Source organism: Ovis aries, chromosome 2 (assembly GCF_016772045.2).
Source record: "Ovis aries strain OAR_USU_Benz2616 breed Rambouillet chromosome 2, ARS-UI_Ramb_v3.0, whole genome shotgun sequence".
NCBI classification, from domain to species: Eukaryota; Metazoa; Chordata; class Mammalia; order Artiodactyla; family Bovidae; genus Ovis; species Ovis aries.
The window spans coordinates 53,063,147-53,084,338 of NC_056055.1; the positions used below are offsets into that span (position 1 = coordinate 53,063,147).

The window sequence follows — 21,192 nt, forward strand, 5'->3', positions numbered from 1 at the left end:
ACACTTCGCACTGTATTTTATCTTCTCCATAATGAGCACCATGTTTATTCTCTCCTCATGTGAGTAATCCACATGTACACCCTCCCCTTTCACACTGTTCCCCTTTCAAACACTAATTCTATGTATACTTCTATGTGTGTACCTTGTCTAGTGTCCAGATGTGGTGAGAAAGACTCATGAATGTTCTGTGGCCTTGCAACACAAAGCCTTCCACTATCAAAGGCGGGGCTGATATGCTGGCAGCTCAGTGTTTCGAAAAAAAGTCATTTTTTTTTTCCCCTAAAAAAAAAGTTTTTTCTTAATTCCTTTATCCATCCATCTATCTCCCTGCCTCCCTTCCTCAAAGCCATAGTGTTCTGGTATATATCTGAGCATCATATCTACATCATGAAAACTAAGTACCCACAATGTGGCTATGAATGGAAGCCAGCAGGCTGGGGGTTTGTGACTCCAGAAAGACGTACCAGTGAAAATCACCAAGCCATAGCACCAGTCTGTATTCCTGATGACACAGCCTCGGAGAATCAGTCTGTCATGATTCAGGATGTAGTTTTTTCCCTTATACATGAGTATTCCTGTGAATTTGTCCAACTTGTTATTGGGAGACTCACACCTCACTTCTCCTGAGGAAAAAAAAAAAAAAGGAATAAGAGTCCTGACTCTGTAATCTTAATTATTTCCGAACAGGAAGTTCAGTTCAGTTCAGTTCAGTCACTCAGTAGTGTCTGACTCTGTGACCCCATGAACTGCAGTATGCCAGGCCTCCTTGTCCATCACCAACTCCCGGAGTCCACCCAAACCCATGGCTACTGTGTTGGTGATGCCATCCAACCATCTCTTCTTCTGTCATCCCCTTCTCCTCCTGCCCTCAATCTTTCCCAGCAAAGAGGTGGCTTAATAGAAAAGAGGAAAGAACAAGCCTCTTTCAAAATATACATACATCTTTTTTTCCTATCCTTTCTCAGCGACTGCCCATTTCTCAGCAGCTCCCTTTAGAAAGGTAGACAAAGGGTTCTGGGCCTCAGAGAAGAGTAATTCTGTGACATGGGTTATCCAGAAAGAGAACAACCCACACGATAACTTATTACCATTAGTACTTCCAGATCAAATGAGCTAAATCTGAATAGATTCAGAAACTACCTAAAGCAAACCTAGACTTCTTTTTTAAATGGAAATAAGTTAATTTTTTCATGATTAGTAAACTAAAATATGCCTTTTGTAAATATATATATACAACATTAAAAAGGAGAAAGTAAAATTTACTCATTGCCTAGAAATAAGTATATCTTTTCAAGATTTTTTCTATACATATACTCATAAACATATATATATTTCCAAAGACAAATTTATGTTACATTATACTATGCATAGTGTATTGTCATCTTTTTACCTTATATGTTGTGAATATTTTTCCATATAAGTAAATATCAACTTGTATACTGTTTTTTATGAGTTATATAGAATTCACTATATGGCTGTATCAAACTTTAACCACACCTCTACTGATAAAAATTTGGGTTGGCAAATCTACTTCAAAACTCACCATCTGCTCTTTCGTCTAGGCCGCTGACATGCCATCCAGACTAAGGAAAACCTGGAAACTTAGGGGCCATGTGAGCCACGGCCACGGCCGCATCGGCAAACACCATAAGCACCCAGAAGGCCGAGGTAATACTGGTGGCATGCATCATCACAGGATCAACTTTGACAAATATCACCCAGGATACTTTGGGAAAGTTGGTATGAGGCATTACCACTTAAAGAGGAACCAGAGTTTCTGCCCGACTGTCAACCTTGATAAATTGTGGACCTTGGTTAGTGAGCAGACACGAGTAAATGCTGCCAAGAACAAGACAGGAGCTGCTCCTATCATTGATGTGGTGTGATCAGGTTACTACAAAGTTCTGGGGAAAGGAAAGCTCCCAAAGCAGCCCGTCATCGTGAAGGCCAAATTCTTCAGCAGAAGAGCTGAGAAGATTAAGGGTGTAGGTGGGACATGTGTCCTGGTGGCTTGAAGCCACATGCTGGGAAATTCATTAAATGTTAAGTGCTTTTCAAAAAAAAAAAACTCACCATCAAAAGCAGACAGAAGCTTCAGGTTATCTTCCATCTCACTGGTAACTGAGATGGCCTGCTTCACTTTCAAGTTGGTTTCACTAGAGCAAAGAATGCACATACGTAACAGCAGTACAGGTCCAGTTTCTCCTACTTTAGAAAACAGCTGTTGCCAAAAGAGCTTGGCTTTCAGACTGGAGTTGTCAGAGTCACTCCTATTGTCATCGTCTCTCAAAGACAGTATTGAGGTGGAATGGTTCTGCTGCTAAGTCGCTTCAGTCATGGCTGACTCTGCAATCCCACAGACGGCAGCCCACCAGCATCCCCCATCCCTGGGATTCTCCAGGCAAAAACACTGCAGTGGGTTGCCATTTCCTTCTCCAATGCATGAAAGTGAAAAACGAAAGTGAAGTCGCTCAGTCACGTCCGACTCTTAGCGACCCCATGGACTGCAGCCTACCAGGCTCCTCCGTCCATGGGATTTTCCAGGCAAGAGTACTGGAGTGGGGTGCCATTGCCTTCTCCAGGAAGCTAAATATTAGCCCACTTGCTCCCCTCTCTCCCTGAAACACATATCAACTACTTTAACCAACCTATGCGATCTTGCTGGTGGAGCTACTTTAGAAAAGCTGAAGAAACATCACAAAATAACCTGAAGGTGGTACCTACTCCCTTCAAGAGTAAGGTCCTGGTAAGAACCTGTGAACACTTCCAAGTAAACGTACTCCTCGTCTCACAAATGTTTATAGGACCCATGAAGAGATCCCACTTAACCATTATTTGATACAGAAATGCAGAGATAGAAGTAAAAAAGAAGCCATATTTCAAAAAGTTTGTGGGTACTAAGAGGAAGAGTTGTAAGGATGCAGATTAACATAAAACTCCACAGGACAAGCTCTCTGAAGATGGCCTCTGTCTTCCAAAGATCTTAGATTTTGCACATTAATGAATTTCTACCTTAAATCCTTTCCAGAACATGGTTTATCAGTACATAATTATCTCAGTATTCATTCCCCCACCCCAAGAAACTTTGGAACTACATTCTGAAATTTCATAGTTTGGTTAACCTCTTTCCTACCACTCAGCATTATTGAATATAGTCAGACTGAATGTTTCCAATTTGAAGACGGAGAATATTTGCCTAGATTCTGCACCCAGTTGGATGCTCAACTCTCTGTCAAGAGCTCAGCCTTAGACTTGAGGCCTCCTATCTTACCTGGATATTTCTAGCTTTTAGCACTTCATTCTCTGCATCATGCCCTCCCTCAATGAGAAATCACTCTAAGCTGACTCAACCATCTTAATGGACTATGAGGAAGGAACACTCACCCATCCAGTTCTGCAGTTTCTATATATGTCAAACTGTAGGGCTCACTGCTCGAGAGTAATAGTATGTCAGCCTGTGGTCAGGAAAGGCAGAGAAGATAAGGAAGGCAGACTTTTAAAATTACAGTGCGGCGAAAGCAATTACCTCAGGAACAGCTATTCAGTCTAAGAATTTTATAGACATTTGGTTTACTTTCTTTGTCTCAAGACCCATCACTGGTAACACACACCTCCTTTCTCAAAGCCAGTCATACTTTACCTGGGGTTGTGGTGAGAAGTGGGTAAGAACAAACTTCTTACCACAGGAGCTGGTGATCTCTAGATGCACAGTGAAGCAGGTGAATATCACCAAAAGGAGTGGTCACAGAAGTGCTAAAAAGGTTTCTACTCAAGCCCAAAGAGAAAAAGCCACAGCCCAAAGAGGTACTCACCGTGACAATCTGATTGTTTTCTAGTTTAATTATATCTCCCACTTGGACATTCATCCATTTTTCTGTCACTATCCTGCAAGAAAGTGAACCTTAAATGCCTGCATGCCAGCTCTGAGAATTTCACTACAGTCTTATTTTGACAATCGAGGGGGGAATAAAAGCTGAGATGAACTCAAAGCTCAGAGGAGGACCAAACTGCTTTGGGATACTCCTTGCCCAAGCAATATCAAGAATGGGGCCCATTTCTCTTGATCAGGCTATAAGAGTTTTCTAAAACTCTATAATGGTATATGTAGATATACACGCACATAATTTTTAAGAAAAGCAACATACACATATGGTAAAAATACAGTTCAAATAATTAAAAATATAGAAAAAGAAAAAGTAAAGTCTCCTGTCTCCCCAGATTATAGTTTTGTCACTTAGAGCAATTTTTTTGCATTTCTTTTGAGAAAATGTCAATCCATACAATCACATACAAGATATACATTTAAAAATGACATACCAGATACATAATTTTCTGGTACTTTGTGTTTTTCATTTAATAATATATCTGAGAGAACACTAACAGAGGTGTGGCTCATTACCCTTGATAGCTAAAAAAATGTGGCTTTTAACTAAAGATGTGCTTGTAGCCAGAATTACTGACTACAATGACAGAAATCACAACTCAAAAAACAAAATTTTTCAAAGGTATTAATAACTCTGTTCAAACACATGTGCTCTACAAAAAGGACGCCACTTTCTGGAATATAGACAATTCACCTCAAGTGTTAAATAAATCAGATATTCACTGGCTTACAAAGTTTAACCATTAGTGCCCTGCTTGTGAACTCCTACTCTAAAACCACTCTATGACAAATTCTTCTGTAATAGTTTTATAAAACCCAAGTGCTCAAGCTCCTTGGGAAGTTCATTTGACTAAATTCATTCAGTAACTCCTAGCTTTACAAATTTCTTACACTCAGTTTTATCTTTTTATTTCTATAGCTTTCTTTTTTTTAATTTTCTTTTTAATCACAACTAACTTTTTTAGTGATATCTTATGAGAGGCTTCAACAGATCAAAACACTTGAGGAAATAATCCATCATGAGTAAGAATCAGCAAACACAATAAATAACAGAATCAGATGCCCAACAACTTCCCATACTAGAATTCTATGATTAAAACTATAGTTCTTGATACGTGTGTGCTTAGTCACTCAAGATGAGTCCAACTCTTTGTTGGCCCCAAGGACTGCAGCCTGCCAGGCTCCTCTGTCCATGGGGATTCAAGGCAAGAACACTGGAGTGTGTTGCCATGTCCTCCTCCAGGGGATCTTTTGAACCCAGGGATTGAACCCAGGTCTCCTGCATTGCAGGTGGATTCTTTACCATCTGAGCCACCAGGGAAGCCCAAGAATACTGGAGTGGGTAGCCTATCACTTCTCCAGGGGATCTTCCTGACCCAGGAATTGAACCAGGGTCTCTTGAAATCCTATTCATCCATAAAAAATAATGAAAATTTTCCATTTGCAACAACATGGATGGACCTGGAGGATATTATGCTAAGTGAAATTAGTCAGACATATAAAGACAAATACTGTATGATATCACTTATATGTGGAATCTAAAAAATACAGCAAACTAGTGAATATAACAAAAAATAAACAGACTCACACATATAGAGAACAAACTAGTGGTTACCAATGGAGTCAGAGAAGGGGGTCAGACATCTCCATGCTGACCACTGTACTGGTAATAACCACTTGCATACTAATATCATGTCATAATTTGTTAATTTCTTTAATATATATTATTTTGTTTTCATTTTTGTAAGCATCCTCTAAGGTAAAAAACCATTACATATAAAATAAGCTACAAGGATATACTGTACAACACAAGTAATATAGACAACATTTTATAATAACTATAAAGGAAGTATAACCTTTAAAAATTGTGATTCACTATATTGTATACCTATAACATATAATGTTGAACATCAACTGTAATTAAAAAAATTTTTTTTAAATATAAATATAAATATATAAAACTATAGCTACAGGGTGTTGTGTAAGGTCACCATGAGAAAGGATTGGACCTCAATCTTGAATTTCCTCAGATCTGTACTTGTTTGTGATCTTGCTTCTGCAAACACTGGTCACTTCTCCTTTCATATCATCTCTGTTGAATTCTTCCCCATCTTTTAACCACAAACATCATCTGTTCTAGAAAATCTTCCTTGATTTCTTTAGCCAGTTATGATTGCCTATTTTGTATTAATTCCTATGATAATTTTTGTACCTCTTAGGATATTCTTCATATTGTACTTTATATAAAATTATGCCAGTCTCCCTCTATCCCTGCCAAAGTTAAATTGCTCCAATTTTGCAGGACCCCACAAAAAACATAAGCATTTACCCATACTTTAGATAGATAAGACCAAACACTACAGCAATGAGGTCAACACCAATATTTTCTTTAGACTGTTAACAAAAAGATGTCCTAACCAAAGGCTACAGTAGAATGGTCAATAAGTCATGTAGAATCCACTGATGCACTAAAGATAGACATCTCCATGCTGACCACTGTACTGGTAATAACCACTTGCATACTAATATCATGTCATAATTTGTTAATTTCTTTAATATATATTATTTTGTTTTCATTTTTGTAAGCATCCTCTAAGGTAAAGAATATTATTTTCATTTTATAGATAAGAAATATGAGGTCCAGAGAGGCAACTTCAGGGCATACTAGAAACAAACTCTTCCCATGTCCAGCCCGAGGCTCTTTTCACTGTCTTAAATCACCTTTCCAAACACATCAAGTTTTAGCAAGGTCAGTGCTCTCCCAGAGCCGATCCAACCTAAACTGGCTTCCCAAGAAGCACTTACCTGCCATTCATCAGCACCAGAACAGAACGATTGTTGACTTGATTATCATTTTGGTGTCTTTTCTAAAATCATACAAGAAAATGTTCAGGAAATAGACATAGAGCAAACCATATTTAGAAGATTAATATTTTGAAGTATTATTCAATGTAGTTCCTCTTCTTTGTAATTCTCCCTTACCCCCACTTCTTCACCACCCTACCCCCCAGCCCCTGGCCAGTTCCAAGTTCTTCCACTGTTAAAACCAAACCAAGAAGCTGATTGTCTCTGAGAAGCTGGGAAAGGACGTCAGAAAAAGATTCAAGTGAGAAGAAAGAGATAAACTCTTTGTTTTAATATCAAGAGCCAAAGCCTGGGGTGATAAGAACAAATAACTTATGTTGAAAGCCACAGAGGAGAGAATGCAAAATGATGGTGCTACACCTTGGTAGGTGGAGGGAAGTTATATATTCACAAGCATACCAATACCCCTACCCTTAACCACAGTCAGCATAAGAAGCTTCTACCATGGATGCAATGAGGAAAGAGGAATAGAGGTCTATTCAAAGCCCAAATAAGAGGGTGACAAATAAGGGTATGTCCTGATGCTAAGAGTCACATGAGTCCCTTTCCTTTCAGTTGAGATTACTCCCTGGGAAGAGGGTAGAAAGAATCCTGAATTGGTCAGAATATTTTCTCCTAAAGACATGGAATTCTAAACCAGAAGGAACTGCGTGGGTTATCCTGAATTGGCAAGTTTAGCTTTCGGCTCTCATTAAAAAAGGGCTGAGATGGTGAGGTGGTGGTTATGAGTTACACTGAGTTTAGTTATGGAAAATTAAGTTATATTTTTGCACATCTGATTTGTGCCTGAAATTTAAACCACTATATATGTTAATTCTGGGTTTAAAGAGTCACAGAGTTGAAGAGCTGGAGAAACACTCTGCTCTTAAACTTTGATATAAAAATCAGAAGGACTCTCTTTGGGAAGCTCCAAACAGGTCAACACGGTGGGCTTCCCAAATCCCACTGGTAGGCATAGCACTGGTTCCCCACATTTGCCCTTCCACCCCCTGCTGTAAAGGAGCATGCAGGAAGCCACGCTGCACTCGCTGAAAGCCAGCTTCTTCCGCCAAGGCCAGGAAGGAGCCAGCCTCTGTTGAGTCATGATGCTCTCTAAACCCAGAGGGTTCCTAGCTGTGTGCACCTGATAGAACCGAAAGCTGGAGAGGGCAATATGGAGAGCTGGAGAGGAGAATGGGAATGCAGAAAAGGGAGATAAGACTGGAGAAAGCAAGGGGGACAGGAGGAAGGGAAGAGGAATATAGAAATGGGAGAAGGGTGAATGGAGAAAGAAGGGTGAGAGCAAACCCAGAGAGAGCTAAGTGAAGGCAGAGGTGGGTTATGAAGGAGAGGGAAGGAAACCTGGAAAAGACGGCAGTAAGAAGACAGAGAAAGGCCTTGCGTGACCCCTTTCTGGCCATGGATGGCTCACCAATCTTGGGCTTAAGGGAATCTCATATTCCTCTGGCACAGATAAGGACATAGGGAAAGGAAACACCTCTTTCCTTCTTCCTTCTAGTATTAGGCAGTTCTGGGGAGTCCTTCACACTCCCTCCCTCCCCAGCCTGACTTGGTACAGCGAGGGAAGAGAGGCCCTGGAAGCCACTTCACCATATCATCGATGGCATCTTTCACTGCTGTTATGGACAGCACCACCATCAGGGGTACCACAGTCGTGTACCATGCCAAGGAGGAGATCTGAGGAATCAACTGGGAGAGGGAAGGGGAGAGAAACATGGGTCAGAAAGCTTAAAGGACAATGTATTTCCTCCCAACCCCCACTATACCACCATTTCCACCTCCCTAGATTCATAATAAGTTCAACAATCCTAGTTGCTTTCCACTGTTATAACCTCCAAATAGCCACCCCATTATAAGCAAACACCTCCTAAAGATGAAAGAAGAGGAGATGATAAATTGCCAGGTACTTCCCTGAACACTAGTATCTTTGTCTTGATGGCAAAGAGCCATTCCTCTTCTGATAACGAAGGTGCTGGGGGGTAGGGCATTAAGTGTGGGCATGGGAGAACCACATAACCGCCTACACCCCTTCAGCACAAGGGGAAATGAGATGACCCGTCTCTCTCTCCCAACTTGTGCCTACCCTGCCCAGCTTCCGTGCCCTGTGCTGATGTTCTAAACCATTCTCCTCCCTTGGTGCTCCCATTTGTTAACTTTCTGTCGGGGAGGCTGGGACAAGAAGGAGGAATGGGGCTGCAGCTGAGGCGGGGGTGTAGAATCGAGTCTGTGGCCTTTCACCGTTAAGCTGAACTGTGGTCATGCAGTCGTGGTGAGGGAGTCCCCTTATTTGGGACTCGGCGACCTTGTCTCCTTCCTCTTATAGAGGCTTGTTTCACCCTGGCTAATCCTGACCACTGCTGTTCTAGGAAACTGGCCTGAGACTCCAGCCATCCATTCACCCATTGTCTGAAGAGAGAAAACATCTCTCAGTTTAAGGAGGAGAAGGACTGATTACATAACCTGACCCCAGAGAAGTTGATAAAATATTCTGTGGAAAAGGTCCTAAAAGGTAATACCTGTAGAAAAAGCAAAAAGAGGAAATACGCATTTGCAAGTCTCTGGAACTGTTCAAACAGGTTCATAGGCAAGAAGTTTAAGGCATTATATTTTGAGGTTTTGACGCTATTATCCTGTTAGTAAAAGAACACAAGCACAATTAGAGTAACAAAAGACTCCACCTCCAAGTCTTAACAAAAAGGACCAAGACCACTTCATAAAATAGGAAAAAGCAAATAGCTTCCCAACATAGTGAGGGAAGGAAGGAAGAAGTGTTTGGCTCCAGACTCTTTTCTTTGAGGCCTAGAGAGGCCTATGTATGTATGCCAAAGATGGCATGGTTGATAAATATGGGACATTTTTAGGAGGGGCTGGATGTATTTATGCCCTGAGTAGAATTCTTTGTTTATTGATGCTATTGATAATAATGATGATAATAAAATCAACAACAATCAAAACTTATTAAATATTTACTATGTGTAAAGTAGTATTCTGAGTACTTTAGTACTATTCTAAGTATTTTAGAAAAAGCAACTTATTTAATTCTCAAAACAACCCTAAGAAGGGAGTAATTTCACCTTTTCAGGATGCGGCAACCTAGGCCCTGAGGTTAATTTATTTGCCGAAGACCATCTAGTTACTTGTGGAGTTGAGATTGTACTGTTCCCTGAGCCCCAGTTCACTTGTGCAACCATCCAAATGCTTTCCTTCCTTGGAATCAGAAATCTTTCTGTTTCATCTTATCCTCTGACTCAAGGTCCTTCTCAGTGCCAATCAGAAGGCAAGTTTGCTATTTGTGTTCACTCTACTCAGAGCTCTCTACTGAAGCTTCTCTTAAGTCTGGCAAACCCATTTCGGTGTGTCTTTACATTTTGCTTTCAGTGCTGAAAGGTGTCAGATGCCAAAAGCAAATGACTGTCTTTCACCCTTAGCCCACTGAAGGTTCCTACACTGGTTGCTTTCAGCACTGGAGAATCACTTGCCCCTTAATTGTCCTGGGGGAGGTCTGAACAGTTTTGGCTTACATCTAAGCTATCATTTTGCTGAGTAAAAATGGGAACTTGCTACCTCTTCAATGCTAGTCTCAAGATGTTGACAAGACCATCTTACTTTCTACTTTTGGATCTTCAGTTGTTTGACCTAAGATATAAGGGTTTGAATCTATGAGCTTAAGAAAAGTAGGAGAATGAGACCAAATAATCCCCTAAGGACAAGGCTTCTCTCCCACCTTCTCCATCTATAGGGTCAAACAAAAGAACAAACCTACCCTGCAGTCCTGGAAAACAGACATTGCTTAACCATGACGAATCTCTTTCTGGGTCCTACCTTGGGAAGACATCTGAATACTCTTGGAGAACTAATATTTTTTTGTCCTAAGGCTAAAATTGGCCTTGGAAGACTAGACAGGCAATCCAGTCAAGTCTTGCTTAAGGTCTATTTCCCTAGGGAAGAGAAGCTGGTCAAATAGCTTAGCACTTAGGAGTTTAGAGATCCAAGTTAAACCTAAGATTTCCTTGGTGTTTCTCCATGACTTTTCAATTAATGATCAATCAAACACTACACATTTCTCAAAAGGTTTGTTCTGTTCACAGCTCTATACTGGGCTATACTAGTAGAGATTGAAAAACAGTTAAAATCTGTCCTGTAAAGTTCACAGGTATGTCTTGAATGGAGTTCTAACTAAATGACCTCTAAGGCCCCTCCCAACCCTGAGGGTAAGTTATTCTAACATATAAATGGTTTTCTTTGATTTTAAGATACCCTGAATTTCTTAGTGTCTAAGTCCAGATGACTCTGATACTTGGACCCAAAGATCTTTTGATCTTTTACCTTACTAAAGCAGCTGGCTTTAGTAAATTTTCCATTTGACTTTACAGTTAATGTATTTTGGTTTCTACTTATTTGGGTAGCATTTTTTTTAGAAAACAAAGACAAAAGCTATGCTGATTCTGCCCCAAGATAGACAAATCAGTACTTCTTTACTAACTTGGCAACTAGTGTTTTGTCTTACTCTTAAATGTCAAGCCAGAAGCAAGATCTTGAGGATGTAGAACATTTGCTTTACTACAGAATTCTTGTGTTTAATTCTTTTGACATGATAGAGATGCTAGATTTGGGTTTCGGGTATTTATTTATTTGGGCAGGGATATTCCCTGTGGCTCAGACAGTAAAGAATTCGCATGCAATGCTGGACAATGGGGTTTGATCCCTAGGTTGAGAAGATCTCCTGGAGGAGGGTATGGCAACCCACTACAGTATTCTTGCCTGGAGAATCCCCAGGGAAAAAGGAGCCTGGTGGGCTACAGTCCAGGGGGTCACAAACAGTCGGACATGACTGAGTGACTAAGCACAGCACCCGACTGACTGCTAAAGTGGAAAATTGAAAACAGAAGGCCAAGGATATAATGAGAATCAGTAGTTAGGGGGTTGAAAAGAGGAAAAGGAGCAGTGGCGGTGGTGGTTTAGTCACTAAGTCATGTGTGACTCTTGCGATGTCTGTGGGATTTCCCAGGCAAGAATACTGGAGTGGGTTGCCATTTCTTTTCCCAGGGAATCTTTCTGACCCAGGGATCAAACCCGGGTCTCCTACATTGCAGGCAGTCTCCTGCATCACAAATGGCTTCTCTACCACTGAGCCACCGGGGAAGCCTAAAAGGAGTAGGAAGGGAAGAAATTAGAGAAATAGGGAAAAAATGAGCAATGGGTGGGGCCAGGGAGATGCAATGGTTGTTAAGTACATAAGAATCAGTCAAATCTGTTTGCTTGTTCATCAATTATTTGCATACATTTATTGAATTTCATTTATGGGCCAGATACTGTGATGGGAACAGTAGTTACAGAGATGAATGAAATTTGTACCCTTCTGTTAAGAGGTAACAGTTTTTTGGTGAAAGAGAACTAACATTTTCACAACCATATTTAACTCTAACAACCACCATGTACAGTGAACATTATTATGTTCTTTTTATAGATGAGGGAACTGAAGATCAAAGAAGTTAAAATAAATAATGTGCCTAAGGATACAACGTTAGTAAGGAGTAGAGCAATGTTCAAACTCAGAGTGATGCCAAAACCTGCACCTTAGAGTTACTTAGAAAAAGTTTAGAGAGCGGAAAAGGTAGAGAAGGGGAAACCTATTCTCACAGCCATATCCTAAATATTGTTATTATCCAGAGCCTCTGTAACTCATAAATCATAAACTAGTATCCTATAGGGACTACTGTATGTATATAGTATATATATATATATATATATATACACACACATGCATATAGACATATACTATATACATAGTATATATATACACACATGCACATATATCATATATAGTATATATACACATATATATTTTATACTTACAACACTATATATTAATATATCTACATATGCATAAAGTAACATATATGTAAAAATTGCTTATAATTGTAAAAGATTGGAAACAATCAAAATGTCAATTTGTAAGAAAGTGGTTACATAAATTATGCTATCTGCCAGGGAAGCAGTTGAAAAAAGAAGGAAAATGCTACTATGAAATTATAATTATGAAAACATCTCCAGGACATAATGTTAAGGTTCAGAATAGTTTAAGAAAGTGGGAAAATGATAATATATACATGCGTGTGTGTGTGTGTGTGTGCATGTGTGTGTGTGTGTATTTGCTTTATTTGCACAAAGAAGTACTGCTGAATATATGATAAACTAATAAAAGTGATTTATTCTAGGGAGCAGAGATGTGGACAAGGATGGGGTATTGGAGCATGACTTTTAAACATGTATCTTTTTATGAGTTACTTATTTATAAACAAATAAATAAGTGAAAATGAACAATCTAATAGAAAATGGGCAAATACCATTAACAGTCATTTCCATAAAAAGATGTACAAAGGCTAATTAACATAAAAATTATTGCTCTGACTCAAAATTAAGGAAAGATAGGTAATGAAATGTCATTTTCCATGAAAGGGTCTGGTATAGATAAAAAGACTGACAATACCAATTTGGCAGGAATATGGAGAAGTAGAAGTCTTTGCTATAGATAGAAATATAAATAGATATAACCTTTTTAGAGGGCAATCTGGCAATATGTATCAAATATTTAATGTGTTTCATTTTTGATCTGGCCAATTCACTTCTAGGAAACTCTCCTAAAGTATATTCACACAAATGTAGCAGAGTATATGGCATATAAAATGGTGTTCATTTAGGACCATTTATTGCAGCAAAACATTGGAGAAATATTTTTTGGAGGGGGCACCTGGATATAAACGGAGACACTTAAAATGTTAATCATTAAGAAACTGGTTAAATCAATTAAGGTATATTGATACAATGGAAAACTATGTTGCTATTAAATGAATTAATATCAGGAGGATAAGAGGATGACAGAGGATGAGATGGTTGAATGACATCACCAACTTGATGGACATGAATTTGAGTAAGCTCTGGGAATTGGTGATGGACAGGGAAGCCTGGCTTGCTGCAGTCCATGGGGTCACAGAGAGTCAGACATGACTGAGCAATTGAACTGAACTGATAGCTAATATTGCACAGGGTTTTTGAATTGGGTCTACTTGGCCCTTGAAACACTCGGGTGTTAAGCACAGCAACACCTGTGCAGTTTAAAATCTGTGTATAATTTATAGTTGGCTCTCAGTATCTGGGGTTTCACATCCACTGATTCAGCCATCCTTGGACTGAGTAGTACCATAGTACATATTTCTTGAAAAAAAAAATGTATGTCAGTGGACCCATGCAGTTCAAACCTGTTATATTCAAGGATCAATGGTAAACACTTGAAGAGTCTTATCCCTAAGAGTGTACCATGTAAATTGTTATAGGTCTTGGCCTTAACAGAAAATAATAAAAAAATATGGAAATGTGGTTAAAAAATCAAATAAAAATTATAACTTTAAATAGTAATGTCATTAATTTAAAGTCTTCTGATATTTGATATTCTCAGAGCATGATGATTCACTGTGAAAAGTTCTGACTCCCTTTTAAAAACTCATAAAGTATTTAAAAGGTTGATCATGTAAGATTTTTAATAATGATGAAATAAACTTGCAAAACAGAAATAATGAATGTTAATAAATTCTAGTCAAATCGTAAGATATGGGTTGAAAGTGTTTACAAAATTTACTTTGACACATGCGTATTTGAAATGATAAATAGATTATTCTTACTGTAATTTGCATATTTATTTGCTTTTTCCCCTTCTTCTTAGGAATTAGATACACTTAAACAACATCTAGATTCAATGAATATGAAAAAAGAGAGCTTAGAAGCTGTAAGTATAAAATGAAGTAAAAGTTTTCATATTATTCAGTTGCAAAAGGTAATTCAGTTGAATATATTAATGGAACTCATTCGGGTATATATTTATTTAGTAGTTTACTAACAGAAGTATAATTTTTTTTCCCATTCAGAATTTCAAATATCCTAGTTTAGTAAAAAAGTAGATTCAGTGGGCATGGCAACCTATTCCAGTATTTTTGTCTGGAGAACGCATGGACAGAGGAGGCTGGCAGGCTATAGTCCAAAGGGTCGCAAAGAGTCAGATATGGCTGAGCGATTGAATTGAACTGATTAAACAAATTAGGAAGGTCTACATGTACTATCACAGAGAGATGTCTAAGTGAAAAAAAAAAAAACTATGAAACTATGCTTTCATTTGTTCAAGCTACAGTATTTCTTTTCGAGGAGCTATATATAAAACCAAAATTTGAGACACATCCTCCCCTGAGCCTAGGTCACTGGATTAATTTGGTTTCTGAGCCCTCACTGCACCAGCCCTCATTGTACAGGAGCTTGAAAGAAAGTAGAACCTATGTTGTAGGATTTACATCTACAAGGAATTTCCTGCCTCACTGACAATGGGGAATATTAGAGGAAAACATCAGCCCCCTCTTGAAATAGCTAGAGACCATATACTCACCGGGTATCCAAACAGACTGTTAAATTCTCTGTTGTTGGCTTGCAGATATCTCTCGGGTGCTGAAAAAGACGAGAGAAATGATGAGCACGATGCCCCTCTGAGATGAGCCTGGGATGCTGGTTGCCAGTGACTTCACTAGCATCTCACACATTCTCACCAAGAATACCTGTCCACAAACAGGTGTTGTCTCTTTGTTCAAAGAATCAAGCAATACGGTAAAAATGGAAATCCTCAAGTGTTTGAGCCTTCTGGAGGCAAGGGGACAAGTTAACTTCTGAGGAGCTCTCTACCATTAATGCTTCTAGTAACCCTAGACTATGTTTCCACAGACAACAGGCTGGCCTGCATCAACATTATTGCCAAACACAGAAACCCAATTCTCCTTCAGAAGTTAATTACAGCAATAGTTTAGATATCTGAGGTTCTTTCTAAGGCTAGCCTTTCCTAAATCTGCTCTAAATTAATAAATCATTACCAGTATCTATTGCACAGAAACCAGTGTGCTGGATGCTGTAAGGAGATAAAAAGATAAGTAAGGCAGAGTCCTTACTTCAAGGGACTTGGGATTTAGTGGAGTCGGCCTGATAACAACATCACATCAAAACACATAGATGTCACAAACTATTACAGATAGCTCCTTACTGTGTTATAAAACATCTCAAAAATATAAATTATCAACAGATCTTTCTGAATAAAACATTCCTATAGCCTCTTAAATTCTTCATTGGTTCAACAAGCATTTACTGAGTTCTTGACAGGTATTAAGCCCTGTGTTATGAACATTCATGTACAAGTTTTTGTGTGGGCGTTTTTATTTCTCTTGGGTATATACATAGGAGTAGAATTACTCAGTCATATGGTAACTCTGGTTTTAACATTTTGAGAAGCTACCAAACAGGTTTTCACAGCAGTTGCATGATTTTACATTCTTACTGACAATGTATGAGAATTCCAATTTCTTCATATCCTTGCCAACACTTGTAAAAGACTGTGCTTTTTTATTTTAACTATCTTAGTGGATATGAAGTAACGTCTCATTGTGATTTTGATTTGCATGTCCATATTGACTAATGAGGGATTCCCAGGTAGCTCAGCTGGTAAAGAATCTGCCTGCAATGCAGGAGACTTGGATTCAATCCCTGGGTTGGGAAGATCCCCTGGAGAAGGGAATGACTACCCACTCCAGTATTCTGGCCTGGAGAATTCCATGAACTAATTAGTCCATTGACTAATGATGATATTGAGTATCTTTTCATGTATTTTATTGAACATTTATATATCTTCTTTGGAGAAATGTCTATTCAGATCCTTTGCTCATATTTAAACCGGGTTAATTATCTTTTTATCACTGAACTATGAGTTCTTAATATGTTCTGAATAGAAATCAGTTATAAGTGACTTGCAAATATTTTGTCTCTTATTTTAAATGTCACTTTTATAATGTACCAAATTCTAACATATTGAATATAATTATGGGTTTTCTTAAGCCTCCTGCATTGGCAGTCAGGTTCTTTACCATTAGCACCACCTGGGAAGCCCTAATTATGGGCTTTCTATTAAGTTCTAGTCTATCCATCTTTAAGAAAAAATTTTAAATTGAAGTACAGTTGGTTTACAATATTGTGTTAGTCTCAGGTGTACAGAAAAGTGATTCAGTTGTTTATATATATATATGATTTTTTCAGATAATTTTCCATTATACATTATTATGAGATACTGAATATAGTTCCCTGTGCTATACAGTAAATCCTTGCAGCTTATCTATATTATGTATAGTAGTTTTTATTTCTTAATCCCATACTCTTGATTTATCCCTCCCTCCATTTGACTCTTAAATTATGTAACTTGTATTATAGGATAGACAGTCTTCTATTTTAACATCTTTTTGGCTATTCTCTTTTTAAAAAGTAATTAATTTGGCTGTGTTGGGTCTTAGTTGTGGCATGCAGGATCTTTAATTGTGGCATGTGAACTCTTAATTGCAGCATGTGGGATCTAGTTCCCTAACCAGGGATCGAATCTGAGCCTGGTGCATGGGGAGCACAGAGTCTTAGCCACTGGATCCCCAGAGATGTTTCTTCTTGGCTATTCTTGTCTATTTTCTCTTCTAGGTAAACTTCAGAATCATTTTGGCCAATTTGCTTAAGACTGGAGTTTTAATTAGAGGTGAAGACAACGAAAATTTTAGAATTAACACCCAAAAAAGATGTCCTTTTCATTATAGGGGACTGGAATGCAAAAGTAGGAAGTCAAGAAACACCTGGAGTAACAGGCAAATTTGGCCTTGGAATATCAAATAAAGCAGGGCAAAAACTAACAGACTTTTGCCAAGAAAATGCACTGGTCATAGCAAACACCCTCTTCCAACAATACAAGAGAAGACTCTACACATGGACATCACCAGATGGTCAACACCGAAATCAGATTGATTATAGTCTTTGCAGCCAAAGATGGAGAAGCTCTAGACAGTCAGCAAAAACAAGACCAGGAGCTGACTGTGGCTCAGATCATGAACTCCTTATTACCAAATTCAGACTCAAATTGAAGAAAGTAGGGAAAACCGCTAGACCATTCAGGTATGACCTAAATCAAATCCCTTATGATTATACAGTGGAAGTGAGAAATAGATTTAAGGGCCTAGATCTGATAGATAGAGTGCCTGATGAACTACAGAATAAGGTTCATGACATTGTACAAGAGACAGGAATCAAGATCGAAATGCAAAAAAGCAAAATGGCTGTCTGGGGAGGCCTTACAAATAGCTGTGAAAAGAAGAGAGGTGAAAAGCAGAGGAGAAAAGGAAAGATATAAGCATGTCAATGCAGAGTTCCAAAGAATAGTTAAGGAGAGATAAGAAAGCCTTCCTCAGCGATCTATGCAAAGAAATAGAGGAAAACAACAGAATGGGAAAGACTAGAGATCTCTTCAAGAAAATTAGAGATACCAAGGGAACTTTTCATGCAAGGATGGGCTCAATAAAGGACAGAAATGGTATGGACCTAACAGAAGCAGAAGATATTAAGAAGAGGTGGCAAGAATACACAGAAGAACTGTACAAAAAAGATCTTCACGACCCAGGTAATCATGATGATGTGATCACTAATCTAGAGCCAGACATCTTGGAATGTGAAGTCAAGCGGGCCTTAGAAAGCATCACTATGAACAAAGCTAGTGGAGGTGATGGAATTCCAGTTGAGCTGTTTCAAATCCTGAAAGACGATGCTGTGAAAGTGCTATACTCAATATGCCAGCAATTTGGAAAACTCACCAGTGGCCACAGGACTGGAAAAGGTCAGTTTTCATTCCAATTCCAAAGAAAGGAAATGCAAAAGAATGCTCAAACTACCGCACCATTGCACTCATCTCACATGCTAGTAAAGTAATGCTCAAAATTCTCCAAGCCAGGCTTTAGCAATACGTGAACCGTGAACTTCCTGATGTTCAAGCTGGTTTTAGAAAAGGCAGAGGAACCAGAGATCAAATTGCCAACATCTGCTGGATCAAGGAAAAAGCAAGAGAGTTCCAGAAAAACATCTATTTCTGCTTTATTGACTATGTCAAAGCCTTTGACTGTGTGGATCACAATAAACAAATAAAAAAAAATTCTGAAAGAGATGGGAATACAGACCACCTGACCTGCCTCTTGAGAAATCTGTATGCAGGTCAGGAAGCAAAAGTTAGAACTGGACATGGAACAACAGACAGGTTCCAAATAGGAAAAGGAGTACGTCAAGGCTGTCTATTGTCACCCTGCTTATTTAATTTATATGCAGAGTACATCATGAGAAACACTGGACTGGAAGAAACACAAGCTGGAATCAAGTTTGCCGGGAGAAATATCAATGACCTCAGATATGCAGATGACACCACCCTTATGGCAGAAAGTGAAGAGGAGCTAAAAAGCCTCTTGATGAAAGTGAAAGAGGAGAGTGAAAAAGTTGGGTTAAAGCTCAACATTCAGAAAACGAAGATCATGGCATCTGGTCCCATCACTTCATGGGAAATAGATGGGGAAACAGTGGAAACAGTGTCAGACTTAATTTTTTTGGGCTCCAAAATGACTGCAGATGGTGACTGCAGCCATGAAATTGAAAGACGCTTACTCCTTGGAAGAAAAGTTATGACCAACCTAGATAGTATATTCAAAAGCAGAGACATTACTTTGCCTACTAAGGTCCATCTAGTCAAGGCTATGGTTTTTCCTGTGATCATGTATGGATGTGAGAGTTGGACTGTGAAGAAGGCTGAGCACTGAAGAATTGATGCTTTTGAACTGTGGTGTTGGAGAAGACTCTTGAGAGTCCCTTGGACTGCAAGGAGATCCAACCAGTCCATTCTGAAGGAGATCAACCCTGGGATTTCTTTGGAAGGAATGATGCTAAAGCTGAAGCTCCAGTACTTTGGCCACCACATGCGAAGAGTTGACTCATTGGAAAAGACTCTGATGCTGGAGGGATTGGGGGCAGGAGGAGAAGGGGATGACCGAGGATGAGATGGCTGGATGGCATCACGGACTCGATGGACGTGAGTCTGAGTGAACTCCAGGAGTTGGTGATGGACAGGGAGGCCTGGCGTGCTGTGATTCATGGGGTCGCAAAGAGTTGGACATGACTGAGCGACTGAACTGAACTGAACTGAACTGAGAATCTGGGGATGGAGTGTAAGTGGGTTATTAGAAAATGCAGAGCTCCCTCCCATGGGAAGTACATTCTGGTCTGGAAAATCACACTGCATTTCTCAGGGGGCTAAGATAATATGCTTCTGAAAGCTGAGGAGAGAGCCAGTGATAAGACAGGGACTTTTATGGTTCTTCATGTAATTTCCTTTATTTATCCTCCGGTTATCAGCAAAAATTACTCAAGATCATGAAATCAGAACAAGACTAAATTTCTTATAGAAAATATCTAAGGGGCCAAAGTCTGCACATTGGGTAATGAAATTCAGAATTTGCACAAATTGCAGGAAAAGTGAAACTGGGGTGTTTAGTTCCTTTTACCCAAGGATTTACATATATAGATTTCAAAACTACTATGAATTTGGAGACAGATGACATTTTTGCACTATTAGTCAGTCCCCCATTCAGTAGCATACTATATCCCTGGAGGGAGCCTGGTATGCCCCCAGGAAACCACTTCTTTGTACATGGTGATCACATCTGTACAATCACCTTGCTAACAATACATAGATTCAAGGGATTGGACCTGATAGACAGAGTGCCTGAAGAACTATGGACGGAGGTTCATGACACTGTACAGGAGGCAGTGATCAGGACCATCACCAAGAAAAAGAAATGTAAAAACGCAAAATGGTTGTCTGAGGAGGCCTTACAAATAGCTGTGCAAAGAAGCGAAGCAAAAGGCAAAGGAGAAAAGGAAAGATATACTCATTGAATGCAGAGTTCTAAAGAATAGCAAGGAGAGATAAGAAAGTCTTTCTCAGTGATCCATGCAAACAGAGGAAGACAATAGAATGGGAAAGACTAGAGATCTCTTCAAGAAAATTAGAGATACCAAGGGGACATTTCATGCAAAGATGGGCCCAATAAAGGACAGAAATGGTATGGACCTAACAGAAGCAGAAGATATTAAGAAGAGGTGGCAAGAATACACAGAAGAACTGTACAAAAAAAGATCTTCAAAACCCAGATAATCACGATGGTGTGATCACTGGACTAGAGCCAGACATCCTGGAATGCGAAGTCAAGTGGGCCTTAGGAAGCATCACTATGAACAAAGCTAGTGGAGGTGATGGGATTCCAGTTGAGCTATTTCAAATCCTAAAAGATGATGCTATGAAAGTGCTGCACTCAATATGCCAGCAAATTTGGAAAACTCAGCAGTGGCTACAGGACTGGAAAAGGCCAGTTTTCATTCCAATCCTAAAGAAGCGCAATGCCAAAGAATGCTCAAACTATTGCACAATTGCGCTCATCTCACACGCTAGTAAAGTAATGCTCAAAATTCTCCAAGCCAGGCTTCAACAGTATGTGAACTGAGAACATCCAGATGTTCAA

At 39.2% G+C, this 21,192-nt stretch overlaps 1 protein-coding gene and 1 pseudogene across 3 annotated transcripts in view; one reads left to right on the forward strand and one right to left on the reverse strand.

The window, feature by feature from the left end:
- LOC101109422 (phospholipid-transporting ATPase FetA-like) overlaps positions 1-21,192 on the reverse strand; it is a 124,746-nt gene that overhangs the window by 57,321 nt on the left and 46,233 nt on the right. For all 3 annotated transcript variants that reach the window (XM_060409312.1, XM_060409310.1, XM_042243288.1), the window contains 8 exons: positions 15,180-15,238; positions 9,265-9,378; positions 8,339-8,437; positions 6,689-6,750; positions 3,813-3,885; positions 3,385-3,455; positions 2,074-2,156; positions 465-623 (listed from right to left, as the gene is read on the reverse strand). In XM_060409312.1, the coding sequence (XP_060265295.1) occupies positions 465-623; positions 2,074-2,156; positions 3,385-3,455; positions 3,813-3,885; positions 6,689-6,750; positions 8,339-8,437; positions 9,265-9,378; positions 15,180-15,238 (720 nt within the window). The remainder of the gene's footprint in view (positions 1-464; positions 624-2,073; positions 2,157-3,384; positions 3,456-3,812; positions 3,886-6,688; positions 6,751-8,338; positions 8,438-9,264; positions 9,379-15,179; positions 15,239-21,192) is intronic.
- On the forward strand, positions 1,549-2,068 carry LOC101117475 (large ribosomal subunit protein uL15-like; annotated as a pseudogene).